The sequence below is a fragment of the Kogia breviceps genome, chromosome 3 (genome assembly GCF_026419965.1).
Source record: "Kogia breviceps isolate mKogBre1 chromosome 3, mKogBre1 haplotype 1, whole genome shotgun sequence".
Taxonomy (NCBI): domain Eukaryota; kingdom Metazoa; phylum Chordata; class Mammalia; order Artiodactyla; family Physeteridae; genus Kogia; species Kogia breviceps.
In genome coordinates, this window is record NC_081312.1 from 14155324 (window position 1) to 14178878 (window position 23555).

The window sequence follows — 23555 nt, forward strand, 5'->3', positions numbered from 1 at the left end:
CTGTATTCATCAGCTATTACCTTAGATGTTGGTGTACATTTTTTTTTCTCCGTCACAATCTTAAATTCTTGACATTTACGATGGGTGAAATAATATCTACAGTTATATAATTGTACAATACTTATGATTTGCCTACAATGTAATGGGTACAGCAGAAGGGCTGGCCGTGCAGGGATATAGGTGAAGAGCTACTTATGGAAGTTTGGGAGACCATGAGGCCTTTTTTTCCAACTCCTCCTTTGACCCACATATAATTGGATGAATTGCTTTCCCACGCTGGGGTGGCCCAGAGGAGTAGCTTCAGACCCCCTCCCCACAGAACACAGGGTTGAAAGACTTGTGGAGTCCAGGTTCAGTATTTTGGCTTCTTTAATGGTTTTCCTCTAAATAATAATATAGTTCTAATACCAAGCAAGAAAAAAACGTGAATTTTGAAGAATGAATTATTTTGGCAATTCACAAAGACTTGAAGCCTAATGCCATTGTTGCAATGTCTGTCCCTTAGTCCTTTACCTGGGACTCACGGAATCAGCAAATGATGGGGCTGGAAGAAACCTGCAGGAGCATCTGGGGCTGTACTGAGGGAGAGTATTACTAGATTCTCAAACTCTTCCAATGAGACAATCTCAGATTACCTTATATGTAAAATCAACTATAAATTACTGCTTTTTTCCTAGTAATAGATTAAAGTCTCACGCATATATTATGGCTGAAACAGCAGTTCATGGGGCCGATAGAAGTGTGTGAATGTTATGTATTCTGTTTTCAAATAGATCGTGGATATTTAACTCTGGAAGATTTTGAAAAAGCATTTAAGCAGGTGGCTCCCAAGTTATCGGAAAGGGTGATTCTCGAGGTATTCAGGTAAGTTGCCAAAATCTTTATGTATACCCACCCCTTGATTTACCATTTGCTTTTACAAGTTTTCAGTTTTATGGAGAACACTCATTTATGCTTATTTTTCACTAGTGAACATTTTCATCTCACAGCATATTGTCATGATCCAGGAGAGAATTTTATAGTTAGCTCTTAGTCTATCCACACACCTAAAGTGGGTGGAGTGCTTGCATACTAGGAAGGTGCAAAAATCATTTGTTAGTAGGGGTGGAGAGGAGCAGAAAGAAAGTAGAACTTCTTTGTATATTTATGTATTGACCAACCCCCCCCCCCCCGAAGCTTTATTAATATTTAACATGGATGCTGGTGTTCTCCCATGGTCTGTATTTCATCAGACATGGGTTACAAATGGTGCTTGAGTTGTCTGGAGAGTGAAGTTGGGTTGATCAGTGGTGGCCCCTCCTTCGTTTGTTTTCAAAGTTATAGACCCATGTTGCAGTTCACACACACCTGATAAAGTAGATTTAAAGATTATATTATCTTTTCTTTATAAACTAATTCTGACAAAATGGGCAAGTGGCTTAAAAGCAGTTTCCGTTAGGAAACTACAGATTGAAAGTAGTAAGAATAGTGTAAGCACGTGCTTGCAGAGAAAATTGCAGAGTTGCCTCTTCTCTGACTGCTAACACGAGTTCCTCATCAACCCTGTTACCAGGTGTGTTAATTAGGGTTTCGTACAGCAGTAAGAGCCAGAAAACCCAAAACAACAAAGCTCAAAAAAAGAGAGCAATAAACACAGGAGAGTCCAGGGCTGATTTGATGGCAACACAGTTGTGAAGGACCCAGATTCCTCCCCTCTTGTTGTTTGGCTGCCTCAGCATCTGGCTTCTCCCTCTTGCTTCAAGATGGCTCCCAAGGTTTCAGCCATCACACCTGAATTCCAGCTAGGTAGGCCGAAAGGGAGCAGAAGATCTGCCCCTCTTTTTAAGGCTGTCCATTATTTCTTCCTACATCCCAGTGACCAAAGCTTAGTTCCAAGGCCACGAATAGCTACAAGGGGGAGGTGGGTCTGGAAAATGTAATCCCTTCTTTGGGCAGTCATGTGCACTCAAATGGAGTTTCTGATACTGAGGAAGAAGGAGAGAACAGATATTGGGGGACATCTGGCAGGTGTTCTCATGTGGATAAAAGTAATTTCTTGAAATCTGACCGGAAGCCAGCCCTGCTCAGCAGAAATTATCAAGCAGGTTATTTGAAATAAGGGTCTGCACTCACTGTCGTTGGCAGTAACATATATGAAATTCTTTTGCTGCATCATTTGCAAGCAGATTATTGAGCAAGCTATTGAAGAGCAAAGGAGTTCAAGCCAGGCACAGACAGAGTGCCTGAGGACAGTATTACTTAGGTGATTCCAGAACATTAAGACCTTTAAAATATAGTAGCATCTTTGCGTACACTTTGTGATGAGAAGAGTAATGAAACTCAATGTATTTCTACCACATGGTGGTGGTTTTTCACAAAAAGAATTACTTCATTTTACTTTTACAAAAAGACACGTGTCGGTCTTCCCTGGTGGCGCAGTGGTTAAGAGTCCGCCTGCCAATGCAGGGGACACGGTTTTGAGCCCTGGTCCGGGAAGATCCCACATGCCGCGGAGCAACTAAGCCCGTGCGCCACAACTACTGAGCCTGTGCTCTAGAGCCCAAGAGCCACAATTACTGAGCCTGGGCACCACAACTACTGAAGCCGGCGTGCCTAGAGCCCGTGCTCCACAATAGGAGAAGCCACCGCAATGAGAAGCCCGCGCACCGCAACGAAGAGTAGCCCCCGCTCGCCGCAACTAGAGAAAGCCCGTGCATAGCAATGAAGACCTAATGCAGCCAAAAATAAATAAATTTTAAAAAAAAAAAGACAAGCGCCCCAATTTGCTGACCTTTTTGTGTTAAATGGTTTCAGGAGGTGCCCCCTTGTACCACATGTGTAATTTTGAAAAATCCACTTAAATATAGCCGTTCAAGGTAGAAACAGTCTTTTAACAGTAAGCAGAAAAGTAACTTCCTCTCAAAAGAAATCTACATTATTGGGAGAGCATATTTGAAAATAAATATTTGGAAATGTGATTCTGTTTTAAAAAATGTGTACACCTATTGAAACTTTCATACCTGCATGTTTAATAAGTTAAAAATGGAATGTTCTAATCTAGTGAAAAAAGTCGTACAAAGTTTCAGAGGTTTAAGAAAAAAAAAAAATGGTCATGAAGAACCTAGGAGCAAGACGGGAATAAAGACACAGACCTACTAGAGAATGGACTTGAGGATCCGGGGAGGGGGAAGGGTAAGCTGGGACGAAGTGACAGGGTGGCATGGACATATAGACACTACCAAACGTAAAATAGCTAGTGGGAAGCAGCCGCCTAGCACATGGAGATCAGCTCGGTGCTTTGTGACCACCTAGAGGGGTGGGATAGGGAGGGTGGGAGGGAGGGAGACACAAGAGGGAAGAGATATGGGAACATTTGTATATGTATAGCTGATTCACTTTGTTATAAAGCAGAAACTAACACACCATTGTAAAGCAATTATACTCCAATAAAAATGTTTAAAAAAAAAAAAAGAAACAAGCAATTCCCAAACTATTTCAGGTTGGGGATTAAAAAAAAAAAAGGTTATGGGTAAGCCTAACTGTGGAGTATATGTATAAAATATTTTTTAAAATTCGAAAAAAAAGTTTCAGTGGTTTGAGAGCACAATTTTTAAAAGTATAAAAATTCAATAGCTTTGATAAGTTTTCAAGAACAACTAATTGGCATCAGGAGAAATGGACATTTATTAGCTGAATTTCAATTAACAATACCAACAAAATAATTTTTTAAAAACCCTTAAGCTTTTTCATTATCAGAGTAAGGAATTAAAAACAGGGATTCGGTGTCGTGATGCCCTTTTCCCATTTAGATCTACGTACCTTCGTGAGGAATCTCTGACAGCCATTAAGACCAAATAGTAAAACAAACTGAACTTGAAATTGCTCAGTCACAAAGGATTCAACCGAGATGTTCAGAAATAATAAAGTACATGAAATCACGTTGTTCTTGTTAAATATTATTAATAATTTCTAGTGATGGCAAAAAGTCATTTGCCATTAATGAATAAAATATTTTTACCTTTAATTCCTCAGAAATTTCTGTATTATATTTTATAATGAACATAGCATATTAATATTGTGGTACATGTCTATATAATCTATACATAAATATATTCATATGCCCACAAATCTTGTACTTCCCAGGATTGCGATCAAAACAGTTTAGAGACTACTACAGTAAACAGCCAAACAAGGCATTTTAGCTAACTGAACATGGCCTGCTAAAAGTCTCATTTGCATTATTATTTATAGCACCACAATCCCTAAACCAGAATAAATGATGCATGATAAGAATTAAATGAGGGCTTCCCTGGTGAGGCAGTGGTTGAGAGTCCGCCTGCCGATGCAGGGGACACGGGTTCGTGCCCCGGTCCGGGAAGATCCCACGTGCCACGGAGCGGCTAGGCCCGTGAGCCATGGCCGCTGAGCCTGCGTGTCCGGAGCCTGTGCTCCGCAACGGGAGAGGCCACGAGGCCACGACAGTGAGAGGCCCGTGTACCGCAAAAAAAAAAAAAAAAAGAATTAAATGAAGTTGTGACACCAAAAGAGAGAAAACTATTTCCTCTGAGTGTAAATTGAAATTGGCCGGAGAAACAGAGATGTCTAACTTCCACATGTCTCTGTTTCAGTGGTACAAATAATTTTCAAGAATAAGGAAAAGAATGATTTCCCTGGTGGTCCAGTGGTTAAGACTCTGCGCTTCCACTGCAGGGGGCATGGGTTCAATCCCTGGTCGGGGAACTAAGATCCCTGCATGCTTTGCGGCGTGGCCAAAAAAAAAAAAAAAAAAGAATAAGGAAAAGAGGAGCAGCTGCTGGGGCTGTTAGTGATAATGCAAATTACATAATGTTTCTAAGGTTAGACACTGTGTGAGAAGCTTGAATAGCTTAGACTTAATTGACCAGTATAAATGGAGTTCATTCCCAGGTTCACAGTTACTCAGAAGAAAACTGATATATGAAGACCACTATAAAAAGGCAGCCAGAGAGGGAGACTTCCAATAAGACCAGAGTCAGCTGTGGCTTGAATGATGAAAGAAGTTTTCACACTCTTCAATTCTTAGATTGCCAGATTCTTCCCAAAGAAACTTCTCAGAGCAATAGTAGCCTCTTTCAGAAGACTTGTGATACTTGCTCGTATCACACCTTCATTTTATAAGAGAAACCAACCAACCACAACAATAAGACCAACTAAACACCCAAAACAAACCTTTCAGAAAGACAGACTTGAGGCAAAAGGCATCAAAGAATCATTTCATCTTGTAACTTGATGGAAACACTGGAGTATCATTCATTAAATCTGAGGGCTTTACAAAAAGTAAATGAGATATGTTTATAAAGTTTGCTTTAGGTATAAGGTTAGGTTGTTTATTTGAGATATTTCTTGTTTTTTGAGGTAAGATTGTATTGCTGTAAACTTCCCTCTTAGAACTGCTTTTGCTGCATCCCATAGGTTTTGGGTCATCATGTTTTCATTGTCATTTGTTTCTAGGTATTTTTTAATTTCCTCTTTGATTTCTTCAGTGATCTCTTGGTTATTTAGTAGCGTATTGTTTAGCCTCCATGTGTTTGTAGTTTTTACAAATATTTTTCTGTAATTGATATCCAGTCTCATAGCATTGTGGTTGGAAAAGATACTTGATACGATTTCAGTTTTCTTAAATTTACCAAGGCTTGATTTGTGTCCCAAGGTATGATCTATCCTGGAGCATGTTCCATGAGCACTTGAGAAGAAAGTGTATTCTGTTGATTTTGGATGGAATGTCCTATAAATATCAATTAAGTCCATCTTGTTTAATGTGTCATTTAAAGCTTGTGTTTCCTTATTTATTTTCATTTTGGATGATCTGTCCATTGGTGAAAGTGGGGTGTTAAAGTCCTCAACTATTATTGTGTTTCTGTTGACTTCCCCTTTTAGGGCTGTTAGCATTTGGCTTATGTTTTGAGGCCAGTGCTCCTATGTTGGGTGTGTAAATATTTCCAGTTGTTATATCTTCTTGGTTTGATCCCTTGATCATTATGTAGTGTCCTTCTTTGTCTCTTGTAATAGTCTTTATTTTAAAGTCTGTTTTGTCTGATATGAGAATTGCTACTCCAGTTTTCTTTTGATTTCCATTTGCATGGAATATCTTTTTCCATCCCCTCACTTTCAGTCTGTATGTGTCCCTAGGTCTGAAGTGGGTCTCTTGTAGACAACATATATATGGGTCTTGTTTTTGTATCCATTCAGCCAGGCTATGTCTTGTGGTTGGAGCATTTAATCCATTTACATTTAAGGTAATTATCAATATATATGTTCCTATTACCATTTTCTTAATTGTTTTGGGTTTGTTATTGTAGGTCTTTTCCTTCTCTTGTGTTTCCTGCCTAGAGAAGTTCCTTTAGCATTTGTTGGAAAGCTGGTTTGGTGGTGCTGAATTCTCTTAGCTTTTGCTTGTCTGTAAAGGTTTTAATTTCTCCGTTGAATCTCAGTGAGATCCTTGCTGAGCAGAGTAATCTTGGCTGTAGTTTTTTTCCCTTTCATCACTTTAAATATGTCCTGCCACTCCCTTCTGGCTTGTAGAGTTTCTGCTGAAAGATCAGCTGTTAACCTTTTGCAGTTCCCTTGTATGTTATTTGTTGCTTTTCCCTTGATGCTTTTAATATTATTTCTTTGTATTTAATTTTTGATAGTTTGATTAATATGTGTCTTGGAGTGTTTCTCCTTGGATTTGTCCTGTATGGGACTCTGTGCTTCCTGGAGTTGATTGACTATTTCCTTTCCCATGTTAGGGAAGTTTTCAACTATGATCTCTTCAAATATTTTCTCAGACCCTTTCTTTATCTCTTCTTCTGGGACTAGTAAAATTCGAATGTTTGTGTGTTTAATGTTTTCCCAGAGATCTCTGAGACTGTCTTCAATTGCTTTCATTCTTTTTTCTTTATTCTGCTCTGTGGTAGTTATTTCCAATATTTTATCTTCCAGGCCACTTATCTCTTCTTCTGCCACATTTATTCTGCTATTGATTCCTTCTACAGAATTTTTAATTTCATTTATTGTGTTGCTCATCAAGATTTTTTTGCTCTTTAGTTCTTCTGGGTCCTTGTTAAATGTTTCGTGTAGTTTCTCCATTATATTTCCAAGATTTTGGATCATCTTTACTATCATTACTCTGGATTCTTTTTCAGCTGGCTGCCTATTTGCTCTTCATTTGTCTGGTCTGCTGGGTTTTTACCTTGCTCCTTCATCTGCTGTGTGTTTCTCTGTGTTCTCGTTTTGCTTAACTTACTGTATTTGGGGTCTCCTTTTTGCAGGCTACAGGTTCGTAGTTCCCATTGTTTTTGGTCTGCCCCCAGTGGGTAAGATTGGTTCAGGGGCTTGTATAGGCTTCCTGGTAGAGGGGACCGGTACCTGTGTTCTGGTGGGTGGGGCTGGATCTTTCTCGTGGGCACGGCTGCATCCGGTGGTGTGTTTGGGGCTGTCTGTGAAGTTAGTATGGTTTTAGGCAGCCTCTCTGCTAATGGGTGGGGTTGTGTTCTTCTCTTGCTAGTTGTTTGGCATGGGGTGTCCAGCCCTGGAGCTTGCTGGCAATTGAGTGGAGCTGGGTCTTAGCATTGAGACAGAGATCTCTGGGCGAGCTCTCGCCTATTGATATTATGTGGGGCCTGGTGGTCCAGTGTTCTGAACTTGGCTCTCCCCCTTCAGAGGCTCAGGCCTGACACCAGGCAGGAGCACCAAGACCTTTTTCGGAAGTCTGAGGTCTTCTGCTAGCGTTCAATAGGTGTTCTGTAGGAGTTGTTCCACTTGTAGATGTATTTTTGATGTATTTGTGGGGAGGAAGGTGATCGCCACGTCTTACTCCTCCGCCATCTTGACACACTCCCTCTGTTATGGTTTTATTTTCTCCTTATGTTTCTTGAACTATATCTACTGATATTTCATTTCATTTTGTTTTTTTGTTGTATTTTTTATTTTATAGTATCTCCCCTAAGCCTTTCTGTATCTACTTTCATCTCTCGTTTTATGGAGGTGTTTGCTTTATTGGGGAAAGTAGTTTTTGAGGTTTTATTTTTAATGGTTGATTGCTTGGGGGCTGCTAATTATAGCTTTTTTCATGTAAATTAAGAAAGCAAGTTTTCTACGGAGGGATGGGTTTTGAGGACTGTTTCTTTCTTAAACCAAAAGGTGATATCTTATGTAAAAAAACAGAAATTGATACTACTTTATATTAACCTCTGAAGATATTTTTTAAAAGGCTTAATGTTCTTAAATTTTGAGATTCCTTTCAGTGTTTAAAACTTACAATGTTGCTTTCCACTTAGAGCTGATAATCATGACTTGTGTACCTGTGCACTAAAATAACTGAAGCTAATAAATATCATGGATGACATTTCATTATTATTAAGAAATTTTCAGGAAATTCTATTCTTGAAGAACTTTCTTTTTTTTTGTCCTACCCACTACAAATGGCAGAAGTTTAAGAGGTACAAGAACTGAGTAGTGCTGTTTGTCCAATGGAATAAATCTGAGCTAACAGGCTGTTTCTAGCACTGAAAGTTTAAAACAAAAAACATCTTTTCTTCTTTAATACTAATAGAACATAATAAAAACTCTGTAGTACTTTTTTTTTTCTTAGACATTCAAAAATCTTTAGGGAATCTAAAAAGTAGTTAAAACTATTTAATGTGGCTCTCCAACATCTGGTCCCCTTCCCAAACTCATCTTTCATTCATCGTCCCAGATTCCTGTGTTTCCCTTTGCATAATGCTTGTTCCTTTGAATATGTGATGTGTATTTATACAGCATTCTGTTGCTGTTGCCAGCACTGCCTTTCTCTACCTCGTACCTGTCCAAATTAGACCTGTCTTCGAAGGTCCTGCTCAATAAATACACACAAAAAAGTCTTTTTTTCTTTACATTGAACAGTCTTTTCTCCTTTCTCTGAATTTTGATAGTACTATGGTTGTGTAATTGTTTCAGTCGTCTACTCAGTAAACAAAAATACAGTGTTTATGATTATCTCCATAAAATACTGTAAGCTTTTTGAGTTTACAAATCTATCTGTAACTTCCACTGTTCTCAGCGTGTTGCCTTATGCATTCTAGTTACTTAATAATTGTTGGTCCATTGTCACTTACTTCAAATATCCAGTAACAGTAAAATCCTCACTTATAATTTTCTTATGGTTTTAATTTCTTGTAATCTAGGCAAGAATCCTTTAAAATGCAATCAGGAGCTTTCTAACCACATGTGGCTTTGCCTTCTATTTTTCTCATTCTACATGTGATTTTTATGAATTAATTTCTGATGGCCTCTCTTTGATTTTTTTTTTTTTTTTAAAGAGACATTTTCAGTTCATGATTTAGCCCCAGCTGTTGTCAGGGAGCTGGCTTAATATGCTCTCTTGACTTCGCCCACCATCAGCACCCTGTGATATTTCTGGCTGGTGTTTTTCTCTCTGTGGGTATGTTTGTGTCTCCATGCCTAGGAGCCTTCTCCATCTAATTGTAAGTGCTGAGATTTGCACTTTCTTACCGCCTGTCAATTGGCAAAAAGCTCTGGGTAGCTTCTTCTGCTTTCCCGCCATATGAAATGAAACATGGGTGTGCAGAAGGCCCGCCAGTGTCCAAGACTCTCAGTGTAGGTGGATTGCCAGATAGTAATGTAATGCGGAAATACTGACGTACCAAAATGCTCTCCAGTCACAACTGGAGACATTTAAAGTGATATCTGATATTTTTGGTCGAAGAATCTCATTCTTCGTATTACATGGGGGTGGTCAAAAAACATAGAATATCTAACTCTCCTTTTGGGAGTATTAAAAATTGGTTGACAGTAAGATCATCATGACTTGTTGGATATATTCTCATTGCCAGAGTGTCAGTGGGGTAGGGGCTTAAGAATGCAATTTTAAAGGGAGTGATGGTTACCCTCTTGATAGAAAGATCACATACGCCTTTTATCACAGCTATTGTGGGAGAAAGGGGCCTCATGAGCTTGGGTAACGTGAACTAACATGTTAATGGAAGAGTCTTTTAGAACCAAGGAGCCCAAAGGAAAGTGATATAAGGTGGAATGTATTTTTTCAAATCATTTGCGTCTCTTTTTAAGTGTTACTCTTCACTGTGCTCTTTAGCTTCTTGTAATTCCTTTCTGCTGGCAGCCAACTTGTTGCATATCATTTTCTTGGACAGTGTCTGTAACTGGAGAAAGTTTCCCAGTCATTATTCTGTGCATCAGAATGATCATATAAATGCAGTCAGGTGACCTCACCAAGATCGCAGTTATTATAGTGGGTACCTACTTTGGGGAATATGATTGTTGATCTGTAAGTATCTACATGCTTCTGTGTATAGAAAAGTATAAAAGAGACTAGACATCGTATCTGATTCTTTATTTTTTTTTTTTTTTATGCGGTACGCAGGCCTCTCACTGTTGTGGCCTCTCCCGTTGCGGAGCACAGGCTCCGCGGCCATGGCTCACGGGCCCAGCTGCTCCGCGGCATGTGGGATCTTCCCGGACCGGGGCACGAACCCGCGTCCCCTGCATCGGCAGGCGGACTCTCAACCACTGCGCCACCAGGGAAGCCCCGTATCTGATTCTTTATAACTGTAGGTAGATAGCTGTTACCAGCTGTACCTAGTGTGTGAGTGTAGTGACCAAATAGGTAGACTTCTTGAGTTTCCAATTTTTAGTTCGTGAATTTTTGTATCTTCCCTGCAATGATAATGCCTTGGTTTTTATTTCAGTGTTTATGTTTCAAAATTTTATTGTCAGAGATTCCCATTTCTGTTTATTTTCTTGCATGTGATCACTGAATGGGGAATATGAATATGTGTAAGCTTTTCAAACTGACCTCAGAATTTCTCCTCTCTGGGGACTTTCACATGTAGTATGTTAAATACAGCGTGTACTTTAAAAATCCAGCTATAGAAATAATTATATGCTAATCATTTTAAGAAAATGTCAGTTTTTCAGAGGGTTCTTGACTGATTTTGCTCCATGAACAAAAATTATATCCTTGCATTTGAGGATGGTCTTTTTTTACCGGTATACATTTTAGAATTGGTGATGCAGGAACTGAAGCTCAGAAACTGGACCAGAAAACAAGTAGAGAAGAATAATGACTTCATTACATAGATTTTCAAACAGAATGTATTATTTTGGTTTCTTCAGTTAAGCTAATTAGTTCCTGTTAACAAGGATGTATTATTTGATTGGAAGAAAGATTTAATCTCTTTCACATTCCAGATGTCCAGATTTTGTAGTCTTTTCTTAGGTTAAACCCATCCAGATGCAAATTCTATTCCTCCTTCAAGGCCCAGCTTTTAAAAAAATATTTCTTATCTTGAAAGCTGACCCTACCCTACACCCTACCCAACCCCTCTCTACTCCAAAAAGGAACTTGTCTCCTCCTTCTGCTTGAAACTCCTAATCTGTCAATAAATATCTTTCTTCTTTATGCTTATACATAGGTATTTGCATGCATCAATTATTTCTAGTTTTGGAACGTGAGCTTACTATAAACAGGCACAAGTGGGATATTTATGGGAGTACAGAACTCCCGTAGCACAGTTTTATACGTGTCAAGTGAGTGACTGAATTTTATATAAATGAATGGCTTACGTAGCGAACAGGCTTTCACCAAAACCTCTCAGGGCGGCACTCTCCTCATCTCAGACATGAGGGCGTTGTTCTTCTTCTTGTTCCAGAACTGACTGTTGGGGTTATCTATCATGGAGGGTGGCATGGCAGTCTCCTTGATTTTCTCTGCGTATCCCAGATAATATTCAGAATGCACCACCATGTGAATACAGATGTGATCTGTCAGTGTGACAAAGACTGCTCTCAAGAGAAAATTACTGGGCTGACAGCTCTCCAGCCCTGGGTTTAGTTTTTGAGATGTCACTGTAACAAGTGTTATGGTCAGCATTTCCAATTCCTCATCGACGTATATGGTAGAATACACTGTTCTTGCTGTAATAGCATGAGGACTATTTTTCCTTTAATCCAACTGTCACATAAGAAACTGCTGCCATGGTTTCTTTCTTTCGGCCGAATGGTGCTAACCCTTTCAGTCATCCTTGACGTTACTGATATGCACACATCATGCATGTATTCATTGCCGTTTTCCTTCATAGAAAGAGGAATCTGTTTCTTACATTTTTCTTTTGTAGTAGATAGCTAACTTCTGGGTGAAAATTTTGATAATACTGTGTGTTGTATTTATAAAATAAGAAAAACTTGTATTTCATAAAAGAATTTTTATTTTATAGGCGATAATTAAATTAACATTGTTTTAAGATGTCACCAAAAAAGGCTAGGCTCAGCATTAAGAGTTTCACTACAAAGTTTCAGTTGTCCCCCTTAGATATAGCTTAAAAAATCAAGTCCAAAGGCTTCTAATGCTATGTTTTTATGTATGGCATACCGACCTATGAGTTTGCAACCTCACGTCTATAGCCGTCTTGTCTACCATCCTCCTACCCATGCATCCTCTTCCATCAGGCTACCTTGAACAGATACATCCTTGTCATTCAAAGCTCCAGAGACCAGCAGCAGCAGCAGCATTAGGGAACTTGTTAGCCGTGATTAGCAATGCCTAATCTCAGGCCTCACTCCATACATACTGAATCAAATGTGTTTAATGTGATCCCTGGGTGATCCATATGTACTTATTAAAGTTTGCAAATCACTGGTCCACCCTCCTCGTTCAATTTTGGATAATGAGAGTAAATTAGCATTACTTTTTAATGTTACCTCTTGACTTCAGTAACTTTTCATCCCCTGCCAGATAACGCCCAGACTCCTTAGCGTGACAGACAAGGCCCCTCCACACGGAGACCTGGCCTGCCCAGATCAAAGATTCTAATCCACTAGTCTGATTTACATGCTGTGTTCTGATCCTATCTCCTTTCTCTTTCACTGCCCTCTCTTCTCCTCTCCTGACTTCCCCATCCACATATCTACTGGTATCCATTCCTTTGAACTTAGCTGAACTCTCTCTTCTAGGGGGCCTTCCCTGATCTCTCCAGCTCACAAAATTGCCTTTTTCTTCCTTAGAACTTCTGTAGCACTTGCGAGAGTCCTGCATCTAATAATAGTAACCACAGTAACACTGGCAACTGACATTGGCTGAGTATTTACTATGTACCAGACCCTGGTCTGAAGGAATCTCAGGAACCTCCTGGGTTAGGCTCTGTCCCCATTTTACAGATGAGGACAAAGCTTGGAGAGGTCAAAGGACTTGCTTGATGCTGCTGCCTGCTGAGTAACGGAATGAAGATTTGCTTGTGCTCTTAATCACTGTAATATTCCCTTCTCACTTCTTCTAACAGTATGGACGTCCTGAGAGTAGGAACCAGGCACGCTTTTGCATCCCCACAATGCCTGCCATAAACCTAAGTAAGGCATGTTCACTCCGCCTGGAAGTGTTCTTGGTAAACCAGTTGCACAGTTATATAGCTTTTCCCTTCATGTGAATTGGTTTCGTTTGGATTGTTACATTTGAGATTTCATTTGATTATCTGCACATAAATGAAAGGAACTATTTACAAAAATGTGCAAAAGGAAACTGATGCAGCATTTTATTACATGAAACGGTAAGCAGGCATTCCAGATCACGTTGCTTTTATAGGAACCCTTGTGGGTTTTTTTGTTTTTTTTTTTTGTGGTACGCCGGCCTCTCACTGTTGTGGCCTCTCCCATTGCGGAGCGCAGGCTCCGGACGCGCAGGCTCAGCGGCCATGGCTCACGGGCCCAGCCGCTCCGCGGCACGTGGGATCTTCCCGGACCGGGGCACGAACCCATGTCCCCTGCATCAGCAGGCGGATTCTCAACCACTGCGCCACCAGGGAAGCCCGAACCCTTGTGTTTTGCATGTTGCCTTTAAATTATATCACAATAGCTAAAGATTTTGCCAAATCAACTGGAAAAGCAAAAAATATTTAAAATTGACAAGTGAGGTTTCATCACTTTAGCTGGGGTGGGAGGGCTAAGCTGAGTTTATGATGGTCTTTACAAGGCAGGATTATACTTTGATTCACTTGTAAGACCCTTTTGATCAGTTGTTGTGAGTTTAGCATCATCTTTTACCATTTCCAGCTTGTCAGTATTGTCTGCTCATCTTCCCTCCTTGGTTGCAACCTGCTGCTGGAGAAGATCAGGGCAAAGTAGGAATTCAGTGCACTACAGGCTTCGAGTGGCATCTCTTTCTTCCTATGCTTTCCCTCACCCTGCCTGTCCCTGTTCCTAAGCTGACCCCAGGAGAGGCGGAACAGGCACTAATACTGTTAACTATAGCTTTCCCGCCCCTCCCTCCTGCCTGTCACTCACCTTTCCCTTCCCTCCCCCCTAAAGGACCAAGAATGGTACAATCTCAGGACTGGTTCCTAGTGGCTAAACATGGCTGCTGGACCCTCATGTGACCCCATCTTTCTTCTTCCTTCCCTGCGGTATCCTCCACATCTCCTACCTCTGTTCTCTTCAGCTGCGACTAAGCCCCAAGAATGCTGACACCGCTTTCCCCTCCTTACCCTCACTTCTAACCCAAGCCTCGGGCTGAGCCTCCATCCAAGGCCCCCGCCTTGGTTCTGACCTGCCCGCAGTCCTGTGTTGCAGGCCCTTGAGTGTGCGCTAGTCCTTGGAGCTGCTCCTCGCCAATCTGAGTCCTGGAGTGAGCTTTCCCTTTGTCTTCTTTCTGTGATGCATCTACCTTCTCCTCCAAACACACCACACTCAATACTCTCCCTCTCCGTCTCCCAGCAAGTGTCATGTCTGAGAGATCTCAGAACTCTGTGTCCACCTTCCTGGATCCTTCTGCTTTGATCCCAGCTGCCTGCCTTGATTCTCCCGGCTGCCTATCCCGGAATGGAAGCAAGTTCTCAGGTCAAGCAGGCACTGCTGTGTCTACTTGACCGAAGTGTTTAGACCACCCAAATCCATCTTCCGTACACAGTTCCCCAGCCCTGGTCCTATATCATTCCAGAATGCTTTCCTTTTCGTGCTGAGATCATCCAGGAGAATTTAGCTCATCTGTTTTCAGTTCCCTTTTTCAAGGCTGGCAAATCGTTGGCATGTGTGCTATCACCGTCACCTCCTTATACCCGTGGCCTACACTCTCCTGATGAGACTCAGAATTCTTCTTGGTATAACACCCCAAGCCAGTTCACTAGCATGTCACACACCATGAGATTGACTTGCTCTCTGTCACGTTTGTACCAAACCTTTCCTACTGCTGTGCATTGCAGGTGACCTTGCCTTCTGTTTCATGGACAGGGTCATGGCCTCTGCCTGGGTTTCCTCTTCACCCCCAGAGTTCTGTTTTCCTTCAATTCTGTTTCTAGTTTTTTTCTTTTTTTTTCTTTTTTCTAGTTCCTCCCCTTTCATCCTGTCTCATCCCCTTCCCTTCTTCGAAGACCTTTCTCCGTCAGTCACTCCCTCTCCTGTTTATAACTAACATCTATACTATACCTGCCTGCAGATATACTTCAGTCTCCGCAGCCTAGAAAGCTACTCCTCGTACCTAAGTTCCTCTAGGCCGCCCCCCTGTCCTTTTTCTAAGTTTTTATTCTTGCCAGCTACTCAAGGCACTCGGCACTCTGCCTGGGACCCTGTCCTTGATGCTTGCTCCTTCCCAGCTTTTGTGACACCGTGCCAACCCAGAGCCAGTGACGGCAGTTCCCATTCATCAAACACCTGCTAGTATTACCTTGCTGAATTGATGCGGTGATCTACACATCAGCTGTTATGCATACCAATTCTGCAGGTAAAGCTGAGCACCTTTATTGCTAATCTCAAGCCAAACTGGACTTAGACTTCTCAATCATTTTATCTTTTGGTTAAAGAAGAAAAGTCGTAGGAAATTGACAAGTAATCAACTTTTTTTTTTTAATTTGATATCAGTCATGTTGCTGGTACTTGTTAATGGACAGATGTTTTTGCTACATCTCAAAATTGTATTTTTTTGATTTAAGAATACTGCTGTCTAATAATAATAGTAGAGTAGACAAAATTTACATTTAAAATATCTAAACACACTTAGCTTTAAGGATCATTCAAGAGCCATGTTAAAGAACATGTATAGAAACAACAATAAAAGTTATAAAATTCTTTTCTTAACCCAAGTCTTCTTATTGTTAAGGTTCCTGGTAATGCATTCATGATTTCAAATGGAAATCTTCTGTGCCTTGGAGACGGCATTATTCTTGTTTCCCTTTTTGCAGAAACTTAACTGTCTTTGCTGGAGAGAGAATATTCAATGGATATATAAGTGAAAGAATGAATGAGTAAATAAATGAGCAAAGGAATAGAATGAAGATCAAAGTTCACATGTTGAAATTGTGTGTTAAATGGGGTAGGGCAGCTGCTGGTCCTTAATTTTATCTGGGGCTGTTGCAAATTATCTTTTTTTTACTGGGCTTTCAATTGCAGATTTAGAGTCAGAGGCTTTAAAAAATATGAACTTGACTACCCATTTGTGTAGAGATTTAAACTGCTGTCATCGTGAAGTTATTACAGCAGTTTTAAGCTCTTAGCAGAAAGCTTTTAACAGAACTCTGCTATCAGAGTCAAATTTAATAAATTGGAGGGAACCTTCTTTTTCTTTCCCTCTTCTACATTGTCTAGTAGAGAAGTTTCTGTTGGTGACCAAATTTGTTATAGTGGGGTGCCATTTATTCTGCCCGTTACAAACGTGTCATGACAACAAGTGACTGGATGTACTTTTCAAAGACAACTTTTATCCAAAGATTGGTTGTTTTGGGGAAAAAAAATGGACTTAGTTCTTCAGGAATACGTATTTTCACAAATTGATTCATTGTACAGAAATCAGATTTGAACCCCACGTGTTCAGTTGTGCTATCTGTACACCATCCGTTGCTAGATGTGGTTCAATTAAACAAGAGGGAAAGGTAAATGGCAGTAAATGTTCATGTGTCACAAGGCAGCATTCATCTCTAAGTCAGGAATCTTGATAGAAAAAGCTCAAATTTTAAAAAATGTGAAATTACCTCCTCAATCATTTTTATTTCCAATTAAATTAATGTCTTATATAGACACTGTAGACTCACATAGTATTCAGTACATTTAGTTTGCCATCTCTCTTTTAGTTTCTAATTTTCATTGTAGTTCTTAGTCTTTGCTTTTTGAGTATGAGTTTATGGTAGAATAAATCAGATTAGCTTTAGTGGGTAGATTTAGTTTTCTTTAATGACTTACTAAGCAAAAATGTACCTTCTTCTTAAGTGAAAAAGCCAAAGTGGACTATTTTTTACTTGACTAACAAGGAAAGGCATTTCTAATTTTATTTAGTGACTGAAATAAATTACTTTAACATAAATTAAATGTGAAATATATGTATGATCCTCTTGTAATGAACAAAGCAGATTGAGAGCCAAGCCGATTTGTAGTTGATCTCTTTAACCAGTTGGTGGTGCTAAAAGCTCTGATAAGAAACTAATTGGAAGGCGAGGAGGTTCACCTGGAGGCTTTCTTAATAAATGTTACTTTATTAATTTTTGAAAAATCAGTGCCAAAAATGTGTGCCCAAATTACTGCATCTTCTAAGCTGAGGAACAAAACCAAGTGTCTCTGATGGGCGGCAGAATACATTTCTAGTAAACTTCTGTAAAGATGTCATTGGCTCCCATAGGGTTCACATATCGGAAATAGCACGGTTGTGTAACACTTGGCTCCATCCTGGAAATAGCTGTTAACCTGCTGACTGGGGAATGGAAGTGCGGGCCATAACGTGGGCTAGCACGGTAGATTTAAGAAATATTGTTTTATATTATTACTACTTTAAAAAAAAATACTATTAATGGGCTTTTTAGGGGCTAAGTGTGTCTGTTTAGCTTTGTTTTTTAGTGCCCAAGAAGTCCAGTAGAGCAACAGTCTTTTGCTTCAATGTGTCCTGAGGTGCAGTCAGAAGAGCACAGAGGCCTTGGAGTCAGGAACTCAAAGGTCTGACTCTATCAGTCAGATCTAACCAAAGTTGTTACTTGTGCTATTCTTGCTTGTGGGATCTTAATTCCCGACCAGGGATTGAGCCCGGGTTCCAGAGGTGAACGCACCGAGTCCTAACCACTGGACCACCAGGGAATTCCCCTACTTGTGCTATTCTTAAAAATATATACCTTACACAATTATACTTTTAAATTCTGTACTGGCTCAAGCACCTAGTTAATAGTGTTTTAGGGTTTTATCATCACACTGAAGCTTTCTTCTAATTTGTTTCAATCTTCCAAACAGAATATGCTGTGGAAAACTTAATGAAACTATCAGTCTTAAAAAGTTTTTTAAAAAAAAAAAAAGCAAAAACCCCAATAAAACGAACAAACAAAACCCATTTTAAACAATCCTAGAACTGATTTTTATAACATAAAGAATATTTAAATTTAAATAATCTTCCTGTTACCTAGATAAGGGCTGCCTATCAATTTAGGAAGTCAGGTTTTGAATATCCCTACATTTTTTTGTAACTATCACTTATATCGGTTCTCTATAGCTCAGTTTTCCCAACTTGTAAAGTGGGGATAATAACGTCTTTTCCCCAGAGGTGGTGTAAGCTTTAGATGAGGTACCGGGTGCTTGTTGGGTGTTGTTTTCCCTCCCGTGAGACAGGGACTGTGACTCTGTTACTTCTGAGCCCCCATGGAACTCCTGGACTCAGCCAGGACAGGAGGTCCTCTCTGTGTTGATAACGCCTGGTGCTCCACTAATGAAGAGCTGTTTCTAGTTTGTAAAGTTTCACAAGGGTTTTGTAGACTCACAGACTCACAGAACTGATACTCATCTAGTTATACCTGGTTTTCAGATATTTGCCTGTCTGTCCCTGGGATATTTATGTGTTGGTCTGAATCTGCCTAAACGTGTAAGATTGGGGAAGGGGATATAAGATTTCTGAAAGGTGTAGCAAAGGTGTTACTAAGAGTTTGTTCATCCATCCATTTATTTGTTCCACAAAATTTACTGAGCATGACTCTTCCAAAGATGAGGTCCAGGAAAGCTTCACCATGTCTCTGAGAGCTGCAGACATCAAGGAGCAGGACGCAGGACTTCCCTGGTGGTCCGGTGGTTAAGAATCTGCCTGCCAATTCAGGGGACACGGGTTCGAGCCTTGGTCTGGGAAGATCCCACATGCCGTGGAGCAACTAAGGCCGCGAGCCACAACTACTGAGCCCACACGCCAAAACTGCTGAAGCCCACGTGCCTAGAGCCTGTGCTCCGCAACAAGAGAAGCCACCGCAATGAGAAGCCCACGCACCGCAACGAAGAGTAGCCCCCGCTCGCTGCAACTAGAGAAAGCCTGCGTGCAGCAATGAAGACCTAACACAGCCAAACATAAATAAATAAATAATAAAAAATAAATTAATTATAAGAAAAAAAGAAGTGGGGTGCTTCCCATTTGGTAGGAATTGATAGGCAACCCTTATCTAGGTAACAGGAAGATTATTTAAATTTAAATATTGTTTATATTATATCATAAAAATCAGTTCTAGGATCATCTGTAACGTTTTTTTTTTTTTTTTTTTTGCATTTAAAACTGATGGTTTCATTAAGTTTTCCAGAGCATATACTGTGTTTGAAAAATTGAAACAAATCAGAAGAAAGCTTCAACGCAATGGTAATCATAAAACACTATGGCTTAGGCACTTTAGCCAGTATAGAATTTGAAAGTATAACTGTGTAAGATACATATATATATTTTTAGGGATAGCACAACTAATATCTTTGGTTCGATCTGATTGATTCAGACCTTTGAGTTTTCAAGATACAGAATCATGGAAGCAGATGGCGGCAGAGACTTAAAAATCACATCCACCGTCTCTCGTAACGTAGCTAAGAAAATGGAAGCTACCTGAACTTCATGGCTTACCCAAGGTTACATAGACCAGGGTCAACACTTGGGCCTCCTGACTCCCAATTCAATGCCAAAGCATTAATTTTCCATCCTGACTTCTACAAGATGAGCCATTTGGGGTGTAAATAAAAACAAGTGTATGCTTGTTCAGCCTCAGTAAACTTTCATACGAAACATGGTGTATCATTTCTGCCCGGTTTATCAGAATGAAACCTTGCAGTTTCATTCGGGAGGCAGTTAACTAAGGCGCCCCTACATACTTTTCAGAGCAGAGCAGCGGGAGGGAGCCCATGCCAGGTACACCACATGCAGTTCTCAGCCAGAGCAGATGAGTGCCAGGACCATACCTGCAGAGGCAGGCAGGGCTTCCATTCGCCGTCTGCCTTGCCTGCGTCTGGCTTCCTGCAAGACGAATGGCATTCTATGCCTCAGGTGTATTAGTAATTTCTGAGTTTGTTCCCCACTCAAGATGACCTCATTGTTCTGTGCTTTTCCATAATTATACAGTAACAGGAAAATAAACCGGCTCTGCCTACAGCCCACAGCAGAAATCTTGTGCTCTTTATGTAAGTTTGATTTATAGACGTGTACCGCAGAGCGGAGTGACTATGAAACATTCATCTTCCCATTGCTAGTTGCCATGGAAATCGAGTACACAGAGCAGTGTCATTCCAGCCCTGGTGATGCCTGCAGTAGTTTATTCCTTTGTTGTTCTCGTTTCTTAAGCAACTGCCCAGTATTCTTTCATCATGACAATTAATCATGCACATACGTTTTTATCTTTCATCTCAAATAGAAAGTACTAAAAATGTATGATAAAATTTGGGAGAATTTAAATATTCTATGGGTTTAAATATGCATTTGTGATTTCCCCCCCTCAGTCCCATTGGAAAAATAGGTCATATTTTTTTAAAAGCACATATTAATGTACAGAGATCTCAATAAAGACAGCAATACAGAAATTTGAGGAGAAAGCGTAACTACGCTAAGGAAATCTTAAGGAACTTCAGATTCGCAGGTCTCCCAGTGTTCGGTGCTAAGTCTGCATTTTGGGTAATGCCAACCCCAAAAAAGCCACTGAGCTAGATGTTATCAACTCTCCTTTTGGTTTGTTTTGTTAGATTCTGTAGGGGTTTGAGCAGGCTACATACTTATTGGAGAGGTGTGGTAGATACTAGAGTAGGGACCCTTTTTTCTTTAAAGGCTAATAAAGTTCAAGAATTGTTTTACAGATTAAGTAATAGGAATTCTAGTTAGTCTTCCTCATTTTTTTTTTTTAAGAAACCAGTTTACCCAGTTTAACCTAGCAGAGTTCATAGTACACACCATGCCCACCATTAATAAGTGCTTGTTGATTACCCACCTTCTTTTACTGGGTTTTATTCTTTATTGGTTAAGAGAGCTTGTCTGGGAATAACTGTGGATCTAAATCCCTGCTCCCTTGCTTGTTGGCTGTGAGACCTTTGAAAAGTATCAATATCTTAACTTGCCTTGGTTTCCTTATCTGTAGAGTGAACAGCTATAAAATTAAGAAAATAAGGGCTGATTGGGGCCTTCACAGGGATAATCCATGCAAAGGGCCTAGTTCTGTGCCTGCCATGGGATACATGCTCAGGCAGGGGGGACTGTTCTGGCGGTGGTGATGGTTATCTCTGCGAGGATTACAGCACTGCTCTTAGGACTCGAACTGTTCCACGGAGGATTCCACATCGAGCCGAGGGCTCTGTCCCTAGCATCCAGGTTCACAGGTAATTGCCAATGCTTCGTTTGACCTGGGATGCGGGGACTGGGTTCATCTCAACACTTTGCATACTAGCATGGTAGCCTAGAGGTGTTTACAGTGGTCTTTTTTTTTTTTTTTTTTTTTTGCGGTATGTGGGCCTCTCACTGCTGTGGCCTACAGTGGTCTTTTGATCTGCAAATGGAGAAGAGAAGGCCGCTGCCGGTGTTGCCAATTTCTCATCTATGCCGTGGGCTTGTTTCTCATAACTGGCTGTGTGTGGGGTACGTGGGAGGGCATGGAGAGGGAGTGAGCTGCCTGTTCATCATGGCTTGCTAGGGGAAGGTTCCAGCGTTTGTCTACGGAGCCTGCCTCTCCGCCCCACACTCCCCTGTGTCATTCAGCAGTGGCTGCAGCCTCCCTCCCACCTTCCTGGAACTGAAGTTTTCCAGACTGGTAGCAGAAGCATTCTTTGTTGAAATTCACTCTCCTTGGCAGTCCTCCAGGGCACACGGCAGTGCCTATTTATATGATTCCGCTTTTGTTTGGTTAGCCTTGTATTTTGTCCGTTTTGCTTTGTGCAGTTCTTTCTCCCCACCCCTCCCCCCCAAATTTTTCATCTTTAAATCCCTTGGACTTCATTTCTATTTATTTTACTAGCTGGCTTCATAATGTTGCTAAAAGTTGTTTGCATTAAGCTGTCACAAAATAAATAGCCTTAGATTAATTTGTCGTCCCACCCCACACCCCCGAGCCTGATCCATAGCATGTGAACTAGGTGCACTTTTCTTAATGATTAAAACAAAATGGTCTTTATGGTTTCTCCTTTGCCACGTTCAAATATTATACCACAGCGTTCCTGGCTCTCTTTATTTACCTCTTTGTTTTTCCCTGGCTGCTTATTAGCAGGCTCATGCCAGTGCCAGAGAGATAGCAGTTTAGCTTTTCTGAATATTGTGTTTTCCCCTTCACTGTCATTCTTCCTGCTTCTCCCCGCGTGATAAAAACTCTGGAGTCAGGGCTTCCCCGGTGGCGCAGCGGTTGAGAGTCCGCCTGCCGATGCGGGGGACGCGGGTTCGCGCCCTGGTCGGGGAAGATCCCACGTGCCGCGGAGCAGCTGGGCCCGTGAGCCACGGCCGCTGAGCCTGCGCATCCGGAGCCTGCGCTCTGCAACGGGAGTGGCCACAACAGTGAGAGGCCCGTGTACCACAAAAAAAAACAAACAAACTCTGGAGTCAGACTCTCATGTCTTCTATGAGAAGCTGTCCACACCCAAGGTGACCTGGGCACTTAAGAGACCGCTGTATTTCTATGACTGCATTGGACACACTGTATATAGCTTTCAAATCAGTGACTGAAATTTAGACCCTCCCTACATATTTGATAACGTTTCCAAATCCTCCCTGGGCCCCTGCTTGGCTGCATGGTTCTCACCTCACCCTTAATGAACACCATGCACTCTTGTCTTCTCTTTGCACCCTGATCTCTAGAGGAGGCGTCTCTGTCCTGTGCTCTTTCTTTGTTTTGGAAACAAATATTTGTTGGCATCTACTGCATTGCAGGCACTGGGAATATAGAAAAGAAAACAAGACAGACACCGCCCTGCCTTCTAGGAGCTTATTGTCTAGTTGGGGAGATAGGTGGTCAGAATCCAAGATGGTTAATCCTGAAAGATGACTACAGAGCACTGGGAATATACAGGGAGGCTGCGGAGTGCAGGCTGGGGAATGGGCACAGAGGCTGACTTCAGAGGGAGTGGTGGCTGAGGGGAGACCTGATGGGTGGAAATAGCCAGGCAGAGGAAGAGAGAACATGTTCTAGGCAGAGGGTATCCGCAGAGGTCAGCAGGGGAGCCTGGCCCTTTGAATAACTAAGGGCTGTTAACTATAGCTCGTCTGCTGTTGAATATACTCATTTTTGTTTGCCTGGGTGGGTGGGGCCAGAAGGGTAAATGCAGAGAGATGAGACTGGAAAGGTACGGCAGGGCCTGGGTCATGAATGGCCTTGTAGGTTGCT

General features: G+C 41.1%; 1 protein-coding gene across 2 annotated transcripts in view; it reads left to right on the forward strand.

Moving 5' to 3' along the window:
- Positions 1–23555, forward strand: part of EFCAB11 (EF-hand calcium binding domain 11) — a 156607-nt gene that overhangs the window by 16824 nt on the left and 116228 nt on the right. For both annotated transcript variants that reach the window (XM_067027911.1, XM_067027912.1), the window contains exon 5: positions 774–864. In XM_067027911.1, coding sequence (XP_066884012.1) covers positions 774–864 — 91 coding nt within the window. The remainder of the gene's footprint in view (positions 1–773; positions 865–23555) is intronic.